We start from the raw sequence: 24,790 nt of genomic DNA, 5'->3' as shown, positions 1-24,790 counted from the left end.
ATCTCTCCTGTTATTTGTAGATAAACAACTCAGCAGGGTGGGTATGTGCCTAGGAGTGCTCTGTGGGTCTTTTCAAGGACAAGGGTCATGCCCCCTTCCTTGGACAGGCTTTGCTCTGAGGTAGAGGCTGGTTTTTCACATTAATCATGTCTTTAAAAATTATATATTTAAATAGATTCACAGTCTGAGGCACTAGGTATTTGGAACCACACTATATGAGACTTGGGGAGGGGACACAATTCAGCTAAAAACATAAACTAGTCTCCTGCCGAAGGCAGACTTCCTGGAAAGGGAATACTGAGTGAAGGTATATGCACATGTAACATTTTAATAGCTACAACCAGATTACAGCACAGAAGAGCTGCTGAAGTTACATTGCCACAGGAAATCTCTGGTTGTAGCTGCTTCTCTGCAGCCAGGCTTCCCTGGGTGTTGGCATTTAAACAATTATTTTTCTTGGTTAGTCTCTTTTCCCTGTGGCAAATAAATCACACTGTTATATTTTTTTTTTCCAATTTCCCAACTGTAAATTTGAGTTACCTCAAGTTGGTAACTTGACTTGAGGTACCTCAAGTTGGTAACTCAACTAAATGATTTATCAACCATTTAGATTTTTTTCTTCCCTGAGTCAATCCAGATTTGGAGGCCTGTGTTGTGCTCTCTTGCGATTTTCCCAATGAGGAACCTGGGTTGACATAGCTCTGATACTAAAGACTTCCCTTAACATGAAAACAGGATAAACCATAGTCTCTCAAGTCAGAGGGACCTCTTAGGACATCCTCACTAGGCTCGCTGTTTAAAATGGAGAAGCAATAATATTTCTCTATATATCAGTAGCAAACCAGACTGAGAAGCTTAGAAAGAATTTCATTTTTGTCTCAGTTCTGACACAAGCTGCTTGCTGAGAAGCCATTTGATACCTAGAAGCCTGTGTTCTCTCATCTCTACAATTGGAATGTTTTAGAGGTCTCAGGTGGATAATGGCTTCATGGGGGCTCTTGATATAAGTAGGTGCTGTGCTTCCACAGCTGGCAAAACACCTTGAAGTTGTTGTGTAGATACTGCTAAACCATCTCTGACACCATATCAATCATCTTTCAGAAGTTTATAACCTATTCATCATGGGCACTCATGTCCTTCACGTGCCCCAATACAATATTTCAAATCTTCCTGGTCTGACCTCCAGATTCCAATTCTCTGATCTTTCGTGTACTGCCAATAATTATATGTCGTCCTTGGTCTCCTTTTGCACTATGCCATCAACAAAAGAAATGTGCTGCAGTCCCTCTTTGCTTTGAAAACATAGAACTTAGTGGTCCTTTACATCCCTCTAGATCAGACTATTCTATAATTTAAAAACCCTGATTAAACATATCATATGTTCCATATCAACCTATATTTTCATTTGTAAAGGGTGTTGAATTAAATTCTAGCTGGTGTTTGCCTTTGAGGTAAACTGAAACATGATTCCATGGAGCCTGGAATGGGAACCCCAAGATAGCAGAGATCTATGAGAATGTTCTGTTTGTGTGGCACTATGTAATATGCAGGACTGCATTTTATATACATATATCACAAAGCCTGCTCTTTTGAATAATTGTCACTTTCCAAGTCTGATGAGAATAAGGAATGTTGCAAGAGTCTTGTGATCTGTTGGAGGTGTTTCGACTTTGGAATCAGACACAGCTCATCCTGACTCCCGGCCCACTTGCTTATTAGTTATGAGAGTCTGTCCATAGGAGGAAACATATATTAGCTGTAGCCTGGTCACTAGGTATAAACTCAAACTGCTAAATATGTTTGAATTTGATTTATTTAAACAGTAGAGTCAAGACTGCTGCAGATTACAGGCTATGGGTTCCTAACCTCCTGTGACCCCATCTTCCTTTTCTTGCTGTCCAATACCTGCAATGGGAAGAACCTGAGACCAGTATGAAGTGGGAAAGAATGATCTACTTTTGGACACTTCCTGGTTGGAGCTTCCTGCTCCCACTCAGGGCATTGCTTCTTCTAATTTTGGGGCTTGAGGAGAAACATTAGTGGGAAACTGTACCGCTCAACTCTAGCATATAAAGAGATAGACCATGCCCATAAAGTCCCTGATATTAGGGGAATTAGGGGACCCATAGCTCTCAAATCTGGAATGTGGTTCCTGTGAACTGAGATATTATGGAAAGAGTCAAACTTGAGGATGTAGTTCCAAAAGCACACATACTTCATTAGTAGTATTCTATTAGGTTAGTCACAGAAAGATAATATTCTGGATATTCTGAATTATGTTATTATATCAATTTCAACTGTCATTTTTAACATTATTAATGTGAATACTAGAAATATTTAAACTACCCTTGTGCCTTACGTGTTGTTTTCATTGGACATTGTTATTTTAGGGGGTTTCTTCCCAGTTCAAAGTTCAATCTGTCTCCTAACAAGAACAAAGGGCAGAAAAGTTAAAAGACATTTTATAGTAGTTGTCATTGCATTATTTTCATTCATGGATAATATACAGGCATATATAATCCATAAACTGAAATGACTTTACTTGCAAGGTTAGATGCAAATGTTCTGCTGGTTGGTCGAGATCCTACTTTTGAAGGAAATTTTGCCATAAAATAGCAGCAGCCTGAGGCTCTGAGGTCTAATTACCAGACTTCAAAAGGAAAAAGAAAAAAAAAAAAAAAAACTGCAACCAAGAATCTGTCATTCTGGCCTTATTCGTGACTGGATTGGGTATTATTTCCTTTACTCAAAAAGAAGGTTACCGGGCTCAGACTCGAGGGACCCTCAGGCCTGAAGCCCGGTCGGTCCAGGAGCACTGAGTGAGAACTGTCCAATCCTGTGTGCAGCCAGCGAGGAGGGGCGGGCTTTCGCGATGGGGTCCTCTGCCCGGTGTCCGGTCACTTCCGGTTTGCAGCTAGCAGCTGGGAGCCGCTCAGCACCGCACAGGAGCACCTGCAGGAGGGGCGCTCTGCCCTAGCCAGGGGCTTGAGAAACCGCAGGCTCCCCGACTGAGGTCAGCGTTGCAGGAAACCCACGGCCAGGGCTGCAGGGCAGGATCCCCCCAGTCCGGCGGCCCCTTCCCCTAGGGACGGAGATCCTTGCAGACTGCCTCCGCCGGCTTCCTCCGAGTGAGTCACTTTAGCCTAAGACGATTGGCTCCTGGAGGTCGCGAAACCTGCTCCGCTGTGGGACCAGAGGAGGCGCCCTGGATCTGCCGTCCTCGTTCCCCTGACGGAGGGGCCGCGTCCCGGAGTCCGCCATCTCTGCCGTTGTCTCCAGGCTTCGCTCTCCAGCTTCGGAGTCCGGGTTGTCTGCTGTGCAGGTCTGAAGACCCTTAGGGAGCAGCCTGGCTCCTGAGCTCCAGGGAATGGTGAGTGGGCAGGGGCGCCTGGAGCTGGGCCGGGAGGCTGGGCCGGGAGGCTGGGCAGGGAGGCTGGGGCGGGACAGGAGCTGGCAGACGGGACCGGCAGTCTCTGGAGCCGGCAGGCCCGAGCCCCCAGTCCCCCTGGCCTCCTAGATGGGGACGTGTCCCCCTGGCCTCCTAGATGGGGACGTGTCCCCCTGGCCTCCTAGGTGGGGAGGTGTCCCCCTGGCCTCCTAGGTGGGGAGGTGTCCCACTGGCCTCCTAGGTGGGGAGGTGTCCCACTGGCCTCCTAGGTGGGGAGGTGTCCCCCTGGCCTCCTAGGTGGGGAGGTGTCCCCCTGGCCTCCTAGGTGGGGAGATGTCCCACGGGCCTCCTAGGTGGGGAGGTGTCCCCCTGGCCTCCTAGGTGGGGAGGTGTCCCCCTGGCCTCCTAGGTGGGGAGGTGTCCCCCTGGCCTCCTAGGTGGGGAGATGTCCCACGGGCCTCCTAGGTGGGGACGTGTCCCACTGGCCTCCTAGGTGGGGAACGTGTCCCACTGGCCTCCTAGGTGGGAAGATGTCCCACGGGCCTCCTAGGTGGGGACGTGTCCCCCTGGCCTCCTAGGTGGGGAGGTGTCCCACTGGCCTCCTAGGTGGGGACGTGTCCCTCTGGCCTCCTAGGTGGGGACGTGTCCCCCTGGCCTCCTAGGTGGGGACGTGTCCCACTGGCCTCCTAGGTGGGGAGGTGTCCCACTGGCCTCCTAGGTGGGGAGGTGTCCCCCTGGCCTCCTAGGTGGGGAGATGTCCCACGGGCCTCCTAGGTGGGGACATGTCAGTGGCACCTTCTCATCCTCTCTGGGCGTCCGCAGCCCCTGCCTTAGTACTCTCTGGCTGGTGTGCGCCTGCCACCCAGACTCTTGGCGACGCTGGTGATTGACGGTGGGAGGGTTGTCATAACCACATCTCCACGTTTTCCTGCAGCAGAGAAGCGCCGGTCCACAGGGACCTCGCTTCTTCCTGAGCTAGCTCCTTTTCATTTTTTTTTTTTTTTAAGTTACCGAAAGTTGGGGATATTATACTAGTGAGCTATATCCCTGGTACTATTTATTTATTGATTGATTGATTGGGACAGGTCTAGCTAAGTTGCTGAGATTGGCCTTTTTATGGTTTGATTTATCTAGACTTTTTCTATTGTAATTAAGTATAAATTTTTACATTATATGGATTCATATATTGATTTTGCTTTCATTGTGATTCCTTGGTATTATGGTAATATAGTATAGTTTTATAATATACATGAATGTCAGGTAATGATAAGTACTTATTTTACTCTTATAATTGAAAAGTTTCTTGGCTAAAGTTATATATAACTTTGTGGATGAATTTTAGAACTTTATGCCTGGGTTACTTATTTCATTAAAAGTAAAGAATGTTGAATTTTTTTGTTATGCATTATAGCTATACATAATATTGGGTTCATTTTGACATAATAATCATACACGTATGGAATATAATTTGCTAGAAGGATCCGATACACACCAATGAGGCCACCTACAGGTGCTGCCTGGTTGGTAAGTGAGAGGTCAAAGTCACAGCAGGGAAAAGGATGCTGCTCAAATTCCTTAAAGGAAAAGGACCTTCATGATTCAGCGCAGGGACAGTAAATGCAAAACGTGGACTATCCTCAGGATGAATTGGAATGGAAAAAAAAAATCTTTAATATCTATAACCAAAACACTTCATTACCCAGATTCCCCTTTCCCTCTTCCCTTCCCTCTCTTCCATTTATTCATAGTTTTAAAATTACTGCTTTATAAATACACATAAAGCTAGAATTTACTGTGATATATTCATATATGTGACAGCAATTTTGGTGGGAATATATTTTGTAGGTTAATTTGGGAAAAATTGTCATCTTTATAATGATGAGTTTTATCATGTACACATGGATGTGCAATTGAGTCTCTGATGTGGTTCTGATGACTTTTGTTTTCTCATAAGTTCTACATACCTGAAGTCCTATCTGAGCACATATGTACCAGCATTCCAGCACCTTCCCAGATGGTGGGGGATTGTGGAGTGGAATGATCATCCAAATCTCAACTCCGTGTATTGTTTGCCTGCACGAGGGGAGTGTTTTCTGTAGGGGGTCTCAGTTTTTCTTTCCTGATGAGCTTGCTTTTCTTTCTTTTTTGGGAGGATGGTATTACTGTGGATTGAACCCAGAGGTTCTTTATCATTGAGCTACATCCCTGGTACTTTTTTATTTTGAGTCAGTTGCTGAGTATGGTCTTGAGCTTGTTTCCCAGTCTCCTGAGTTGCTGGGATTACAGTTGAGTTCCATTCTGCCTGTGTCCTCCTGAATGATCTCAATGTATGGAAACAAAATGTCAAATCCAGAACCCTGTCTCCCAGCCTAAACCTTTATGTAGATGTCGACAAAATCTTAAAATTTCAGCTACCTCTCCACATTCCCAATGATAACTTCCCCTCTCCTCAGTATTATCAATTATTTTTCCCATATTACATTTCAAATGAGCACAGTATTTTTTAATTGTTTTACCAAGAACTGGATGGAATTTTCTTTCTTTTTTTTTTAAAGAGAGAGAGAGAGAGAGAGAGAGAGAGAGAGAGTTAGTTTTCCTAATATTCATTTTTTTTTTTTTTTTTAGTTCTCAGCGGACACAACATCTTTATTTGTATGTGGTGCTGAGGATTAAACCCAGTGCTGCGCACATGCCAGGCGAGCATGCTACCGCTTGAGCTACCTCCCCAGCCCATGGATGGAATTTTCTTAAAGGATTTCTGTTTTGGGCTGGGTTTAATGGCACTTGCCTGTAATTCCAGAGACTCAGGTGGCTAAGGCAGGAAGATTGCGATTTTAAGGTCAACATCAGGAATTTAGGGAGACCATGGGCAATTTAGAAAGACGTGTCTTTAAATTCTAAAACAAGGGCTGTGTATGTAGCTCATATTTAACACGCCCCTGTGTCAAATCCCAGTACTATAGAAAGAATCAAAAGCAAAGGTTTTTGTTGTTGTTGTTTATGAGCATTTCGCATGATAGAAAAGTAGAGAAGAATCACTTGACCTTTGCAATAATATGTTTGTATTCTCCCTTTGTCTCTCAAGGCCAGACAGCCTGTCAGAATGTCTTTGTGCTGAGTGTCCCCTTTGTGGAATTTATGCCAGAGGGTTCTAATTTCCCCTTCTGGTATTTTCCTGGAACTGTCTGATATGAGGATCCCTCAGCTAACACCTCTAATGTCTCCTGAGAGTCCAGTGAATATGAGTACTTGGGTCTCATCTTGTGAGCGAGCAGTCTAAATTTAGGGAACATACTTTCTCGGGGAAGTAGCTGAGTGCTCTAAAACTGGGAGAAATCCCCCGGTGTACCCTGCATCCAGAAGGCACTTTAGTTGTTTCCTTCTCTTGGCTACTGTGAATACTGCTCCAGTGAAGATGAGAATGCAACCAATTTACAGTCCCACCAGCAATGTGTGAGTGTACCTTTTTCCCTGCATCCTCACCAGCACTTGTTGTTGTTCATAATGGCTGCCATTCTTACTGGAGTGAGATGGTATCTTAGAATAGCTTTAATTTGCATTTCTCTGACTGTAGAGATGGTGAGCATTTTTACGTATATTTGTTGACTGATTGTATATCCTCTTCTGAGAAGTTTCGGTTCAGATCCTTGGTCCATTTGTTGATTGGGTTATTTATTTTTTTTGGTGTTTAGCTTTTTGAGTTCTTTGTATACCCTAGAGATTAGAGCTCTATCTGATGTGTGAGGGATAAAAATTTGTTCCCAGGATGTAGGCTCCCTATTCACCTCACATATTATTTCTCTTGCTGAGAAAAAACTTTTTAGTATGAATTCATCCCATTTGTTGATTCTTGGTTTTAATTCTTGTACTATAGGTGTCTTATTAAGGATATTGGGGCCTAATCCCACGTGATGGAGTTTAGGGCCAACTTTTTCTTCTATTAGACGCAGAGTCTCTGGTTTGATTTCTAGATCCTTTGATCCATTTTGAGTTGAGTTTTGTGCATGGTGAGAGATAGGGATTCAATTTCATTTTGTTGCATATGGATTTCCAGTTTTCCCAGCACCATTTGTAGAAGATGCTATCCTTTCTCCAGTGCATGCGTTTAGCACCTTTGTCTAATATAAGGTAGTTGTAGTTTTGTGGGTTAGTCTCTGTGCCCTCTATTCTGTACCATTGGTCTATCAGCCTGTTTTGGTGCCAGTACCATGCTGTTTTTGTTACTATTGCTCTGTAGTATAGTTTAAAATCTGGTATAGTGATGCCCCCTGCTTCACTCTTCCTGCTAAGGATTTCTTTAGCTATTCTGGGTCTTTTATTTTTCCAGATGAATTTCATAATTGCTCTTTCTATTTCTGTGAGGAATGCCATTGGGATTTTGATTGGAATCGCATTGAATCTGCTACAGAAGTTTTTATAGTTGATTGCTGCACTAAATTCCTGATGCAAGTTTGTTAGAATCCAGGCTGTCGTATACTCACTGGAAGAAAGGTGATGTAAACCTATTTTAGAAATAAATGGGGATCTGTACTTTTAATCTTTTTCTTTTCTCACTCCTGGTGGATGCTTGTACACCAATGTGAAGCCACTCCTTTGTGATCTAGGCAGACATGCACACACACAGTTGCCATTGCTCCCAAAGCTTGAAGGTTTAGGATATAATACATTGAATGGAAAAAGTTGAAATTGTGACAAGTTCCTTAAAGAATTGTTAGGCTTGGAGTTATTAGTGAGGTGAGCAAGGGGGAAGGGCTCAGGAAGTGCTGAACTACCACCTGGGCTGCCAGTGGTCGAATAAATTTCCCCTGTAAACCCTTTGGTGCTGGCTAGATAAAAGCTCAGCTGTTAGCAACAGAGTTTGCAGAGTATGCTGGCAAATCCCTTTTAGGGATAAACCAGGACCCTTGAGATTTAACTCCTCCCCTGAGATTCGGGAATTCTGTCTAGTTAAATGGCACATTGCTCAAGGCAGGCTAATGCCCAAGTATACTCCAACTTTTTCTACTCATCTGATGGTAAATTTTTTTTTTTTTTTTTCAGTTGTCCAATGTATGTGCCTATAACTTTAAGAGGGACTCAAAACATGAGTAGATAATTTATTTGGTGTATCCATGAATGGAGGGAGAGTCAGGAGGCTCATATTATGGTGTATTTTTAAAATTATCTCTCTTACTATCTGCTTTTTAATATTTATTTTTTAGTTTTAGGAGGACACAATATCTTTTACCTTGCAACATCAGGCTTGACAAGTCCAATCACTTAACATCTCTGTGAATATTAGTTTTTTTTGTGTGTTTGCTGTTTGTTTGTTTGTTTCTTTAGCATCTTTAAGTAGTATTGCTTGATACTTATATTTTATGTTTGTCATTGGAATGTTTTCTTCTTTGTGAAATCTTTTGAAGTTTCTCATCTGTGCTCTACTCTGTTGAGATGTATTTTGGCTCCAACAAAATGTATATTCATATATTTTGCACTATAAACACTTTATTAGAAATGGTCACTAAAAACATCTCCCACTTTAGATCTTACCTTTGAACATTGGAGATACTTACTTAAAATGACAGAAGTAAGATTCACAGAGGTGAAGTCCTAGAAATTACAGGGTAGCATCTTGGAAAGGAGGAAGTAACACAATCAAGATAACTGAAGTGGATATAAACTCCCAGAGTTTCTAGGTAAATACTAGGGCCCATAAACACTATGGTGAGATGACCGGAAACATGCACAAAGGGTGATCCAAGGCTACATGCAACTGGGTGATTTTCCAGGGGTCTAATCAAAAGTATTGGTCATACCTGCTGTCTAAAAGGGTTGTGTCCTCAGCTCTACTTCTTTGGTTTGACTCTGTTCCAGGAGATTTTGTGGATGTGGATTTCTCTAAATTTTCTCTTAAATATTTTGGAGGCAGTTTTCTACGGAGCTCTGTCCCCATCTCACTATATGTTGTGGATCTTTCTCCTGTCTTGCTTCAGTTTTCAGATCTAGGGTCCCCTGTTTTTTCTTCTTTTTCCTGTGCTTGGAGCTGCATTTTCTGAAACACTGGCAAATATTGTTTGCAAGGATAAGCTTATAGGTAATCTGTCATCTTCTGTGCTGTGAGGATAGCTGCTGATGTGCCATCATGTTCTATGCAGGGTGGATTTGTCTATCTTACTTTTGAGGACTATTTAAGCAATTACATTTGTGATCATTCCTTTCAGCAGCAATAGGAAAATTTATTTTCTGTAATTTTAATTAACCATGTGACCAATGGCTAATGTGATAAATGTTAAAGCTAAGTAGTATTTGTCAAAGCTGTGCCAATCTTTAGCAAATTATGATTGAAGATTACTATCTTTTGTTGTTGTTGTAGATGGACACAATATCTTTATTTATTTATTTATATGTGGTGCTGAGGATTGAACCCAGTGCCTCACTCATGTGAGGCAAGTGCCCTAGCACTGAACTGCAACCCCAGCCCAAAGATGATTATCCCATTGTCAAAAACAACAGTACTTTGATCAGAGAACTTCTTCAATCTGGAGAATTAATATCCTGTCCTTCTTTCCTTAGTTTCAGCTTCTTTGAAATGTTAACTATGTGTTGTGCCCTGGGGAACATTTCCTTCTTTGGTTTAATTATGTCTCATCATTTATGTATAATAAACATTCTAAAGTTAAATGTGACTTTTTTATTTGCAATGATCTACATAAGTGGAGGTTCAATGCTGACATAAATTTCCTGATAACATTTGTTTTTAGTTTTGGAGGTGGGTGGATTTTATTTCTAATTCTATATTTTACTAGATTGAGAAAAGGGGAGTTTGATGGCCAGTTTTTCTATTATCTTTTGTGTCTGATAACATATTTATGGAAGTTTGTAGTTTAATTCTCTTGATTTATGACTTATATGAACTAGACTTTTGCTGAGATTCTCGCCAGTATCTTTGACTTTGTCAAACTGAAAGTGTTGCAACTTGCTTATATCTCTTGGTATCTCAGTTTATTTTAAAGTGGATATTTTCAAAGATAGGAATTTACTATCAGAAGCTATAAGTGAGCTTATAAAAGAAGATACAAGATCAATCAGTTGTCTATCTACATAAGAAAATGAATATTAAAATGTGAAATTAAGATAATTCTAGTGAAAATAATATCAAAAGCAAATATTTAGAGACAATATTTAGAAAGATGTGAAACACTGAACATTGAGAACTAGAACACCTGGCTTGTTTATAGAAGATCTAGCATCATCCCTCAGCCCCCTCCTTGTTTTATCTCTGTGGTAATGAAATAGGGCCTAGGTGTTTGACCAGTGTGCTGTATTGTAAAGATGACCTTAGGCCTTGGCCTGAGCAACTCCATTTTAAAACTCCACTTTGAAACCTGAAGTCTCTCCAGGCATGCCTTTGTAGCCCTCCAATATGATCATCATGAACAAGTCACTTCTTCCCACCCTGACAAGCTCAGAGTGAAGTCTCATCATGTTGCCCCACCCCACCATAAAGGGGAGAGGCAAGAATATCTGGGTGGGGACCACCAGACCAGTTGCTTTAACCTCAGGGCAAATGACATCACTGAGAAATCCAGTGGCAGCTGATAGGGATTGGAAGGGTGGTCAGAAGCCCCAAAATTTAGTATAAATGAAGGAGCAAATGAACAGACATTCAGCCAGCTGACAATGGTGCCCTCATGCTGGAGAGCCTGATGAGGACCTGGACTGACATCCTAACTCTTCTCGTCTTTTCCTGATCCTCTGCATCTTCTTCACTGCTCTCAAACTGTACAGCCACATCTTGACCCTGGTGAGAACTGCAGCTTCTCCCTATGACCCCCTCTTCAGCCAGCTGTCAGCTCCACCTCAGGAGAAGCCTGCCTTGGTTCCTGACCAGATCACCACAGTCTGAGTGAGTGGGCATCTGCTGGACTTAGAGCCTAAGGCTGGAGACTGTAGAACTGGCACTTGAGCTTAGCATGCAGAGGGAATGTCTGTCATGATTAAGAATGTTTACAGTGATTAGAATTATTCTAGAATTATTTGCTGTGGCTTGATTATATCTATTGCAGTGCCTAGCACTAAGGATTGTCATTTTATTGATTAAGAACCTATAGAGTGAGATTGTATTGAGTGATATGAGTGATTAAAGCATTGAAAGAAGCATGTGGACATTTTATATATGAATGTCAGCGGAGTGCATTACAATTCTTATTACACATAGAGAGCACAATTTTTCATATCTCATATATTCAAAGTATATTCACATCAATTTGTGTCTTTATTCCTGTACTTTTTTTTTTATAATCTGATATTAATCATCAGATTATTTTTTTTTTTAGAGAGAGAGAGAGAGAGAGAGAGAGAGAGAGAGAATTTCAATATTTATTTTTCAGTTTTCGGCGGACACAACGTCTTTGTATGTGGTGCTGAGGATCGAACCCAGGCCGCACGCATGCCAGGTGAGCGCGCTACCTCTTGAGCCACATCCCCAGCCCCTATTCCTGTACTTTGGATACTTGTACTTTGGATAATAATGATCATCACATTCCACCATCATTAATAACACCATGCCCCCTCCCTTCCCCCTAAGTCTTCTGCTCTACCTAGAGTTCGTCTATTCCTCCCATGCTCCCCCTCCTTATCCCACTATGAGTCAGCCTCCTTATATCACAGAAAATATTCAGTGTTTTTGGTTTTTTTGGAGGGGATTGGCTAACTTAGCATTATCTTTTCTAACTCCATCCATTTACCTGCAAATGCCATGATTTTATTCTCTTTATTGTTGAGTAATATTCCATTGTGTATATATGCCACATTTTTAAAATTTATTCATCTATTGCAGGGCATCTAAGTTGGTTCCACAATTTAGCTATTATGAATTGTGCTGCTATAAACATTGATGTGGCTATATCCCTATAGTATGCTATTTTTAAGTCCTTTTGATGTAGACCAAGGAGAGGAATAGCTGGGTCAAATGGTGGTTCCATTCCTAATTTTCCAAGAAATCTCCATACTGCTTTCTATATTGGCTGCACCAATTTGGAGTTCCACCAGTAGTGTATGAGTGTACCTTTTTTTCCCATATCCTTGCCAACACTTATTGTTGTTTGTCTTCATAATATCTGCCATTCTGACAGGAGTGAGATGAAATCTTAGAGTGATTTTGATTTGCATTTCTCTAGTTGCTAGCGATGATGAACATTTTTTCATTATTTGTTGATTGATTGTATATCATCTTCTGAGAAGTGTATGTTCAGGTCCTTGGCCCATTTATTGAGGTTTTTTTTTTTTTGGTGTTTAGCTTTTTGAGTTTTTTATATACCTAGAAATTAGTGCTCTATCTGATGTGTGAGGGATAAAGATTTGCTCCCAAGATGTAGGCTCTCTATTCACTTCACAAATTGTTTCTTTTGCTGAGAAGAAACTTTTTAGTTTGAGTCTATTCCATTTATTGACTTTTGATTTTAATTCTTGCACTATAGGAGTCTTATTAAGGAAGTTGGGGCCTAATCCCACAAATTAGGGCCTAATTTGTCTTCTATAAGACGCAGGGTCTCTGGTTTTATTTCTAAACTCTTAATCCCTTTTGAGTTGAGTTTTGTGCATGGTGAGAGGTGTTTAATTTTATTTTGTTGCATATGGATTTCCAGTTTTCCCAGTACCATTTGTTCAAGAGGCTATCTTTTCTCCAATGCATGTTTTTGGCAACTTTGTCTAATATAAGGAAATTGTAATTTTGTGGGTTAGTCTCTGTGTCCTCTACTCTGTACCATTGGTCTACCAGTCTGTTTTGGTGCCAATGCCATGCTGTTTTTGTTACTATTGCTCTATAGTATAGTTTAAAGTCTGGTATAGTGATGCCACCTGCTTCACTCTTCCTGCTAAGGATTGCTTTAGCTATTTTGGGTCTCTTATTTTTCCAGATGAATTTCATGACTGCTTTTTCTATTTCTATGAGAAATGTCATTGGAATTTTGATCAGAATTGCATTAAATCTGTATAATGCTTTTGGAAGTATGTTCATTTTGATAATATTAATTCTGCCTACCCAAGAGCAAGATAGATTTTTTCATCTTCTAAGGTGTTCTTTGGGGTTCTGTAATTTTTATTATATAGATTCTTCATCTCTTTCATTAAGTTGATTCCCAAGGTTTTTTTTTGTTTTAATGCTATTGAAAATGGGGTAGTTTTTCTCATTTCCCTTTCTGAGGATTTGTCACTGATATATAGAAATGCCTTTGATTTATGGGTGTTGATTTTTATATCCTGCTACTTTGCTGAATTCATTTACTAGTTCTAGAAGTTTTTTGGGTCTTCTAGGTATAGAATTATATCATCAGCAAATAGTGCCAATTTGAGTTTTTCTTTTTCTATGTGTATCCCTTTAATTTCTTTTGTCTGTCTAATTGCCCTGGCCAGTGTTTCAAGAACTATGTTAAATAGAAGTGGTAAAAGAGGGCATCCCTGTCTTTTGCCAATTTTTAGAGGTTAATTGCCACAGTCTGGCTGGGCACAAATGCCGCAGTCTGGCTGGGCACACAATCACCACACAGCTTGTAGATTCAAACAGCAACTCTTTATTCCCGAACTCACACCAGCCGTCTACAATCACGTTCTGGGGAAATCCACGTTCTCTGCCCAAATCCACGTTCTCTGCCCAAATCCACGTTCTCTGCCCAAATCCACGTTCTCTGCCCAAATCCACCTCCACTCGGCTTCTATCTCCAAAATATACTGTCTGAATCCCGTGAGAACTCAAGGGGAACTCAGGCAGCAGGATACACCCTATTCCCAGGAGGAATAATCTTAAACCTTAAACCTGGAACCTAAACTGGGAACGCCCTAAACACGATTATCTTAAAACAGGGAACACCCTAATCTGCCTTGGTCCTTGAGCAAGGTCACCTACATTCAATGTCCCTGCAACATGTCAGCAACATGGGGTACGCTGGCAAGGAAATTGTCATACCTACTTGGCTAATGGCTCCCAGCAGTTAATGCCTTCAATTTTTCTTCATTTAGAATGATGCTGGCCTGGGGCTTAGCATAGATAGCCTTTATGATGTTGAGATATGTTCCTGTTATATCCCTAGTTTTTCTAATGTTTTGAACAAAGAGGAGTGCTGTATTTTGTCAAATGCTTTTTCTGCATCTATTGAGATGATCATATGATTCTTATCTTTAAGTCTATTGATGTGATGAATTACATTTATTGATTTCTGTATTGAGAAAACAGCCTTTACCTCAGAGCAAAGCCTGTCCAAGGAAGGGGGCGTGACCCCTTGTCCTTGGAAAGATCCACAAAGCACTCCTAGGCACATACCCACCCTGCTGAGTTGTTTATCTACAAATAACGGGAGAGATCTGTGGAGCCAGGTGGCCCTGACTCAGTCAGTCTAGATGAGGACCCATAGCAACCCCCTAGTAACCACCAATCAGCATGAGACAGGGAAAATACCTGGGATGTCAAATGACCCTCCCAGTAGTTTATGGTGGTTGATAACATGTTGGGAAACCACGTAATTCAGCACATAATCCCTTGTGGCCTAAACCAATCAGTTCAAATGAATCCCCCTCTTATATTAACCAATCACTCTTACCCTATTTGTTCCCGCCAGTGAATGTGCTAATCATGTTTTAGAGTTGTTTTATGATTTTCCTGCAGTGTGTGATGATTTGCTAAGAGATGCTATGATGTATATGAAGTCCCTGCCTTCCCCAGAGAGTATATAAAACTGCTGCAAACCCTGGGCTCAGGGGCCTCTCAGTGTCACCAGTTGCTGTGCGTGCACGGAGGACTGAGCTAGCTTGCAATAAACGCTTCTTTGCTGCTTACATCGATCTTGGTCTCTGGTATTTTGGGGGTCCTGAATTCAAGCATAACAGTATGTTGAACCAACCTTGCATCCCTGGGATGAATCCCAGTTGATCATGGTGCACTATCTTTTTGATATGTTTTTGTATTTGATTTTCCAGAGTTTTATTGGAATTTTTTGCATCTACGTTCATTAGAGATATTGGTCTGAAGTTTTCTTTTTTTGATGTGTCTTTGCCTGGTTTTAGAATCAGAGTTATATTGGCCTCATAGAATGAATTTGGAAGTGCTCCCTGTTTTTCTATTTCCTGAAGTAAATTGAAGAGTATTGGTATTTGCTGAGAGCCACGGCTGAGTCTGTATGGCCCCTGGCATTTTGCCAACAGTATTGATTGACAGGCGAGGCATTACTATCCGCCTCTGCCGCAACTTTTGAGTTCTCGCACTATTTTGGAGTTCTCGTGGGGATTTCCGGGGATTCCCCGAGAGTTCCCATTGGTTGGGGAAATGCAGGAGGAGGGATTTTCCGGGAGAGATATTTCCGGCTTGGGGTTCCTGGACAAGCCTGTGGCCTTTGGGTCGATTCCCCGGGAGCTGTGTGAAGTGTTTTCCTGCAGTTTAAAAATAAAGTTTGTTCCTGCTTCAGTGGCTAGTGATTTGTGCCCAGCCAGACTGCAGCAGGTATTAGTTCTTCTTTAAAGGTCTTGTAGAATTTGGCTGTGTATCTTTCCAGTCCTGGGCTTTTCTTGGTTGGTAGACTTTTGATGGCATCTGCTATTTCATCACTTGAAATTGATCTTTTTAAATTGTGTATATCATCCTGATTTAATTTGGGTAAATTATATGACTCTAGAAATTTGTTGATGCCTTCAATATTTTCTATTTTATTGGAGTACAGGTTTTCAAAATAATTTCTAATTATCTTCTGTATTTCTATAGTGTCTGTTGTGATATTTCCTTTTTCATCATGTATGTTAGTGATTTGAGTTTTCTCTCTCCTTCTCTTCATTGGCATGGCTAAGGGTCTGCCTGTTTTATTTATTTTTTCCAAGAACCAAGTTTTTGTTCTGTCAATTTTTCAATTTTTTTTTTTTTTTTTGGTTTCAATTTCATCTCTGATTTTTAATTATTTCCTGTCTTCTGCTGCTTTTGGTACTGATTTGTTCTTCTTTTTCTAGGGCTCTGAGATGTAATGTTGAGTCATTTATTTTTCTTCTTTTAAGGAATGAACTTCATGCAATGAACTTTCCTCTTAGAACTGCTTTCATAGTGTCCCAGAGATTTCAATATATTGTATCTGTGTTCTCATTTACCTCTAAAAATTTTTTAATCTCCTCCTTGATGTCTTTGTTCATTCAGTAGTGTGGTGAGCCGTTCCTATAGACCATGGCCGCCATTAGAAGATGGCGCCGGCTTCCACTGTGGCCTGTGATAAACAACTCCTTTTATGGAGAATTGGCGCGCAATCCCTTACCACCCTATGAGAAAGATCCAGTGGCAGCTTGGGATTGGTATGCGGGAGGCTTTATTAGGCTGTGCTTGGGCACTCAGCGGGGGGTCGCTAGAAGATGATACTTGAATCAAGGCCTGAATAAACTGCTGAAAGAAGAATCCTGTGTCGTGTTTTCCCTTGCCGGCGAGGGGTCACGACACAGTAGCATATTATTTAGTCTCCAGGTGTTGGAGTAGATTTTATTTCTTATTTTATTATTGATTTCTAATTTTATTCCATTATGATCTGATAGAATGCAGGGTAGCAGGGACACAGCCACATGAATGTTTATAGCAGCACAATTCACAATAGCTAAACTGTGGAGCCAACCTAGATGTCCTTCAGTGGGTGAATGGATAAAAAAAAAAAGTGACATTTATACACAATAGAATATTACTCAGCACTAGAAAAGAATAAGATCATGGCATTTGCAGGGAAATGGATGGCATTAGAGAAGATAATGCTAAATGAAATTGGCCAATTCCAAAAAAAAATGCTGAATGTCTTCTCTGATATAAGAGGGTGACTCAAAATGGGGTTGGGAGGGAGAGCAAAGGAGGAAGATTACCTCTAGATAGGGAATAGGGGTAGGAGGGAAAGAGGGGGAGAAGGGGAAGAGCATGGATTGTGGAAGGAGACCGTCATCATTATACAAAATACATGTATGAAGAAGTGAATTTGGCATCAACATACCTTATATACAAACAGAGATATGATAAATTGTGGTATAAAGGTGTATTAAGAATTGTAATGCAAACAAAAGAGAGAGAGAGCTCACGTATAATGGCATAATTTGGTGTGAACATACTTTATATATACAGAGTTATGAAAAATTGTGCTGTGAATGGATAATTATGATTGTAATGCATTCCACTATTGTCATGTATGTAAGAAATAAAAATAAATAAATAAGAATGAAGGGTAGTATCTCTACTTTTTTATGTTTGCTAATAGTTGCTTTGTGGCATATTATATGATCTGTTTTAAAGAAAGATCCATGTGCTGCTGAGAAGAAAGTGTATTCTCTTGTTGAAGGATGAAATTTTCTATATATGTCAGTAAGTCTAAGTTATGGATTGTATTATTGAGTTTTATAGTTTCTTTGTTCAGATTTTGTTTGGAGGATCTATCTAGTGATGATAGGTGTGTTAAAGTCACCCAAATTATTGTTTTATGATCTGTTTGACTCTTGAACTTGAGAAGAATTTGTTTGATGAACATAGATGCTCCATTGTTTGGGGCATATATATTTATAATTGTTAAGTCTTTGTTGGTGTATGGTTCCCTTGAGCAGTATGTAGTGTCCTTCTTTATCTTTTTTTTTTTTTTTTTACTTTAGTTTGAAGTCTGCTTTATTTGATAATAAGGATAGAAACCCCTGCTTGCTTCTACAGTCCAAGTGAGTGGTGTGATTTTTCCTTGAAGTCTGCTTTATTTGATATGAGGATAGAAACCCTCTGCTTGCTTCCACAGTCCAAGTGAGTGGTATGATTTTTCACAACCCTTCACCTTCAGTCTGTGAATATCTTTTTCTATGAGATAAGTCTCTTGGAAGTAGTATATTGTTGGGTCTTTTTTTTTTTTTTTTTAATCCAATCTGTTAGTCTATGTCTTTTGATTGGTGAGTTCAGGCCATTAACATTCAGAGTTATTATTGAGACATTATTTATATTCCCAGCCATTTTTGTTTATTTTTGGTATTTAATGTGACTTGGTTTCTGATTAGATTTTTCTTTAGTGTAATCCCTCCCTCTGCTAATTTTCATCATTTGTTTTTTTATTTCCTCTTTTTGGAATATTTTGATGAGGATGTTCTGTAGTGTAGGCTTTCTAGTTGTAAATTCTTTTATCTTTTGTTTATCATGGAAAGTTTTCACTTCATCATCAAATCTAAAGCTTACTTTTGCTTGATATAAGCTTCTTGGTTGGCATCCATTTTCTTTCAGAGCTTGATATATTTTGTTCCATGATCTCCTGGTTTTGAGGGTCTGGGTTGAAAAATCTGCTAGATATGAATTGGTCTCCCCCTCTGTGTGATCTGATTCCTCTCTCTTGCAGCTTTTAAGATTCTATCCTTATTCTGTATGCTAGGCATTTTCATTATAATATGCCTTGGTGTTGATCTGTTGTAATTTTGTACATTTGGTGTCCTGTAAGCCTCTTGTATTTGGTTTTCCAATTCATTCTTTTTTTTTTTTTTTAAATATTTATTTATTTAGTTAGTTATCGGCAGACACAACATCTTTGTTGGTATGTGGTGCTGAGGATCGAACCCGGGCCGCACGCATGCCAGACAAGCGCGCTACCGCTTGAGCCACATCCCCAGCCCCCAATTCATTCTTTATGCTTGGGAAATTTTCTGATATTAGCTCATTTAAGAGATTGTGCATTCTTTTGGTTTGAAACTCTGTGCCTTCCTCTATCCCAATAATTCTTAGATTTAGTCTTTTGATGCTGTCCCATAATTCTTGGATGTTCTGTTCATAGTTTCTTACTATCTTACTGTGTGATCAACTTTATTATTTTCCAGATTGTATACTTTGTCTTTATTATCTGACATTCTGTCTTCCAAGTGATCTAGTCTGTTGGTTATGCTTTCTATTGAGTTTTTTATTTGATTTATTGTATCTGTCATTTCAAGGGTTTCTGACTTTTTTTTTCCAGAGTCTCTTGAAGTAATGTTTTGCTACCTGTATTTGCTCTCTTATCTCATTGTTGGAGTTATCAATTTTTGTTCATTTAGGTCATTCTTTAATGCATAGATCATTTTAATTATGAACCTTCTGAACTCCTTTTCTGAGATTTCATCAACTTATCTGTCTGTGGGTTATGTTATTATAGTGTTACTGCTGTTCACTGGTGAGGAGTCCTTACTTCCCCGATGCTGAAGTATAACACCAGAGAAACATGCCGAGGCAAGTTTAGAGTGGAAAGTTGAAGCTTTATTAAAGGACAGCAGAAAAAAACTTCTCCCCAGAGGAACTAGGGGACCCAAGAGGTGGAATCCATGGAAGGGGGAGGTCTTTCCTTTTTTATAGCTATGGTTTACTTTCAGATTTCCCGCATTCCTGTCCTTTGTTCTGTTATCTTGCAGTGATGAAATGTAGTGGGGAGACCTGAAAGGTGAGGGACAGGTGGGCCTAGGAGTAATCTGGGCAGGACCAGCTTTTGGATTAGCATCTCTTTGTTTGCTGGGAGCTGCTTCATTAACATTTCCTTGGGATGGGCTCCGGGCCTTGGGGACTTTTTCAATTCTCCTTTTCCTGGACTCCATTCTCAATATGCCTTCATTCTTGATTTTACTCAATATTAGACCAGATTTACCTAACTACACTAACTACCTATCTTTAAATCTGGCTTCAGTAGTGTCCTAGTTTGTTTGGGGCACTTTCCTCTCTTGTTTTTTCATGTTGTCTATGTGTCTTTCTTTCTTGTAGTGTAGATCTGAGATATTATAGTTTCTTCCCTATATTCTTGTAGTACCCGTGTAGATTGTCTGTACCTCACCTTGATGTTGGGCTTCCAGACACTACTGGTGTCCCTCAATGAATGCTATTGCATCCTGGATCTGGGTCCTGCACAAGTTGGTGTGGGTGGATCTGGGCTGCTGGGCTTGACCTCCCTTGGTGGTCTGCTGGTCAGAAGGGGCAGTCCTGTGCCTGAGGCTAGGTTCTGGTGGGTGTCTGCCCCTCAGCTGGGGGAAGGGTGGTGTGCGCCTGGACCTGCACAGGCCAGTGTGGATGGATCTGGACCACTGGGCTTGATCTCCCACCAGGCTTGACCTCCCTTGGTAGTCTTCTGGTCAGAAGGGGCAGTCCTCTGGTGGATGTCTGCACTGCTGGGGCAGGGGTGGACCAGGCCTGTCATGCGCCTGGGATCTGCACAGGCCAGTGCATGTGTACATTCTTTATCTCTCCCCCTCGACTGCATAAGTCACATCTTTGCCCATCCCAATGTATATCATTATCCCTTTTTATTTTATTTTGGAACAGGGTCTTGCTAAATTACTGAGACTGGACTTAAAGTTGTAATCCTCTGCACTCAGCCTTCAAAGTAGCTCTGATTACATGTGTATGTCACCCCTTCTGGCAGGGATTGCATTCTTTTCTTTTAAAAACAAACAAAACAAAACAAAACAAAAAACAGGGATTGAACCCAGGGTGCTTAAACACTGATTCACATTCCCAGCCCTTTTTATTTTGAGGCAGGCTACCTTTGAATTTGCAATTCTCCTGCCTCTGCCTCTTAAACCATGGGGATTACAGGCATGGATTGCCAGGCAGATTATATTTGCCTTTTATATTATTACAGATTGGTTTAGGATGAAATCTAGACCAGCAAAACTTCCTAAATTACTAAGGTGTCCCTTCAACTTTTGCTACCACTCCCACCAACAACATCCTTTTTTAAAAAGCTGAATGATAAACCAGGTGTGGTGGTACATGCTTTTTGTAATCCCAGGGATTTGGGAGGTTGAGAAAAGAGGTCCATAAGTTTGATGCTGTTACTGCTGTTGACCGGTGACGAGTCCTTGCTTCCCCAATATTGAAGTATAACACCAGAGAAGCACGCCGAGGCAAGGTCAGAGTGGAAATTAGAAGTTTATTAAAGGACAGCAGAAAAGACTTCTCCCAGAGGAAGAAGGGGTCCCAAGAGGTGGAATCCGTGGAAGTGTGGTTGTCTCCCATTTTTATAGTTCCTTCAGTGATGGAATGTAGGTGGGAAGGCCCGAAGGGTGGGACACAGGTGGGCCAAAGAAGTAATCTGGGCAGGAAGGACTTCTGAGTCAGCATCTTCAAGTTTGCTGGGGGCTGTTCATTAACACTTCTTTGGGATGGGCTCTGGGCCTTGGGCTTTTCTCAGACTTCATTCCAAGAGTTGTTCAACTTTTCCCAGAATTCATTCTCAACATGGCCTCCATTTTGGATCTTACTTGATATTAGACCTGATTTACCTAACTACACTGACTACCTAACTTTAAATCTGGCTTCAATGCCAACCTCAGCATCCTAGTGAGACCCTCTACATCTTAAAAACTCTGTCTCCAAATAATTTTTAAAAACTAAAAAAAAAAATTATTATATATGTATGTTTATATATTTGTGTGAATATCCACAGTTAAATATATGTGTGTATACATATTTTTATTCTGCTGTGAACATTTAGGTCACTTTTATGGAATGGCTATTCTGAATATTGTTGTAATTGAGAAACTGATGTGACTCCATTTTTGAAAAAACAGCCTCTACCTCAGAGCAGGGCCTGTCCAAATGGGGTGGGGGAGGGATGATCCTAGTCCTTAGAAAACCCATTCCTAGACACACAGCTACCCTTCTGAGTCATTTGTCCATATCAGATGTCCTTGACTCAGCAAGTGCAAGTTCCTGAAAAGACCAAAAGAATGCTTGAGGCCTAACTCGGACCATAGCAACCACCAATCAGCGTGAGACAGGGAAAATACCTGAAATACCAAGCGGCCTTCCCAGTAGTTTTGGTGATTGATTAGGCAACCCTGCAGGTTAGCTTATACACTCTTGCAACCCCTGGGGCCTAAACCAATCAGTTCCAATGTATCCATCACTTGAACTAACCAATCACCTTTACCCAACTTGTTCCTGCCAGTGAATGTGCTAATCAATGTTAAGAGTTGTTTGATTTTCCATACCGTGTGAAATTATTTGCTGTGTGATGTTGTGACGCATAGAGTATCCCCTCAAAACCTATAAAACCTCACTGAAGTAAGGGCCAGCACTCACTCCTTGGGACGGTTGTGAGTCCAGGCTCCAGCTTGCAATAAAGACTCTTGTGTGATTGCATCAGATTCGGCTCCTGGAGGTCTACTGAGGTCCCATGAATCTGGCATTACACAATGAACTTGGTAGAGTATATATTTCTAAAGGTGTATTTCATCTTCTTTAATTACTGTAATGATTAGTACAACTTGAGTAGATTGAGGTATGTCTAGAAAATTGGTGTAGTGTTAGACCAGGATGCAAGAAAAGACCACTGACTCCAATTAAAATCAAAGCAAGCTATTATTTCGACCATCCAGGCTGCCTCTCCCACCCAAAACCATGGGAACAAGACAGCAGCCATAGCTTTTCTGCAGCCCAGCTTTATAGCCCAGAAAGTTACACAAAGAGGGGTTACAGATAACAAAACCCTTGACAAGCAGAACACTAATGGTAGTTTACTTTTTTGCTGGCCCTGACATCAGAATTTATGAAGGTCATTAGAGCCTCAGAAGGGGTCATTATCTGGCCAGGGAAGGCATCACTTAAGTTTCAGAGAGGGCTGCTATCTGGTCAGAGAGCCAGGCATGGGTGAGTTCAAGGCACGAGCAGGCATTCCAAGCAGGTTCAGAATTTGCAGTAATTTATAGTAAAGCCGAAATTATCTTTTCATGGCTTTGTGGCAAGATGGCTCCCAATTTTAAGAGAAAATCAGGTTGGGTCTATCAGTAGAACACCTGTAAATGTGTCTATTACTGTGTTTCCAGAAGATTGGGTTGGAAATTAGTGGGGAAGACCTGTCATGAATGTGTAGTACCAACCAACAGGTTTATGTTGAAAAAAAGGCAGAAGGGGATCCTATCACTGGCTTGTGATCCAAGCTTCTTGAAAGGGTCCTTTTTTCTGATGTGTCAACTGTGTTAGGACAAACAACACACACAATATGAAGGCTAGAGACAGGAAGCAAACCTCAGATCAGAAAACATTTCTTTATTCAGAATCAATTGGTGGAACCCTGGTGTGACTAATTTTGGGGACAAAAAAGGTGGTTCACTGAAGCAAGAATCTGGGTTATATAGGCTTTGTTTAGGATGGGACAGGAGGGCAGTACCTGGGGTTTATTGTATTGGGGTCCTGTTGATCCATTAGGATGGGAATGGAGGGCAATTCCTGCTGTCCATTTTATTGGGGTCTTGCTGAACCATTAGGTGAGACAGGAATGTGAATAGGAAATTTGCTGGGGCTTATGATATTGGTTTCAGGTGACCCATTAGGTGGGGGATCAGATGCCAGTCAGGTGGAGTTCATTTTCTGTTCCTTCCCTCTGGCTGAATACTGGGATTTTAAATGACAAAAGCTTAGGGAAAATGTGCTTGGACTTATTTTCCATGTCCTTTCACCTGTGAGCATCTGACTTCAGATTTTTTAACTTTTGACTGTGGGCTTGAACCTTTGGCCCCTCAAGTGTCTCTCTAGCCCTTATAGTCTCTTGGACTATAGCTGCTTTATTGACCTCCTTAGATTTCGAGGCTTCCAGTTGCTTGGACTGAACTGTTACAAGTTCCCCAGTTTTACCAGCCTGCAGGCAGAAGTTTGGGGAATTTTATCAAATAATGATGTGAATCAATCTAATAATCCCCTTCTATGTACACTTATACATTTATATATTTTATTAATTTTATTTTTCTGAAAGACCCTGATATGCATATGCTCAGCAGAATATCTGAGTCATATAGTATATCTTGTTTTTATTTTTTGAAAAATACCCATATTGTTTTCCCTGATACCGTCGGTTTATATTCCTGACAAGTGAATCCAGGAGTCTGCTGTTCTGCACATCCTCTGCAGTACACATAATCTACTATGATTTTGCTAACAGCCTTTTCCCCAGATGCTTGCCATTTCTCTAGATGATGCCCATTCTGACTAGAGGAAGATGAAATCACAGTAGAGTTTTGATTTGCATTTTCCTGGTGGCTAAAGATGTTGAAATATTTTACATAACTGTTGGCCATTTGGACTTCTTTGAGAAGTTTCTGTTTATTTACCAAATTAATGAATGGATAATTTGTTTTTATTTTCATGTTGAGATTTTAAAAATTCACCATATATTTATATATTAATCATTTGTCAGAGTAATAAATGCCAAAACATTCTCATTCAGTATGTTGTCTCTTCATGCTGTTCATTTTTTCCCCCTTTGCCTTGCAGAAGCATTTTTATTTTGCTCCCATGCTATTTGTTCTTGATATTATTTGCTGAGATATATGAGTATTTTTGAGGAAAAGGCTGCCTACTCCTTAATGTTGTGGTGTTACCCTTAGGTTTTATTCTAGCAATTTTTAAGTTTCTGGGATTAGCCTCAGGCCTTTGATACATTTTGGGTT

The 24,790-nt window shown here is 40.7% G+C and overlaps 1 protein-coding gene across 1 annotated transcript in view; it reads left to right on the top strand.

Moving 5' to 3' along the window:
* The first annotated feature begins 2,949 nt into the window (after window positions 1-2,949).
* Window positions 2,950-24,790, top strand: part of LOC114108540 (zinc finger protein 420-like) — a 48,680-nt gene continuing 26,839 nt past the window's right edge. Inside the window, exons 1-2 of the mRNA XM_071618517.1 lie at window positions 2,950-3,370; window positions 11,758-11,823. Coding sequence (XP_071474618.1) covers window positions 3,368-3,370; window positions 11,758-11,823 — 69 coding nt within the window. The 5' untranslated portion in view covers window positions 2,950-3,367. The remainder of the gene's footprint in view (window positions 3,371-11,757; window positions 11,824-24,790) is intronic.

This window comes from Marmota flaviventris, chromosome 10, assembly GCF_047511675.1.
Source record: "Marmota flaviventris isolate mMarFla1 chromosome 10, mMarFla1.hap1, whole genome shotgun sequence".
In the NCBI taxonomy this organism is placed as follows: Eukaryota; Metazoa; Chordata; class Mammalia; order Rodentia; family Sciuridae; genus Marmota; species Marmota flaviventris.
This window is presented reverse-complemented; position numbering and strand designations above follow the sequence as displayed.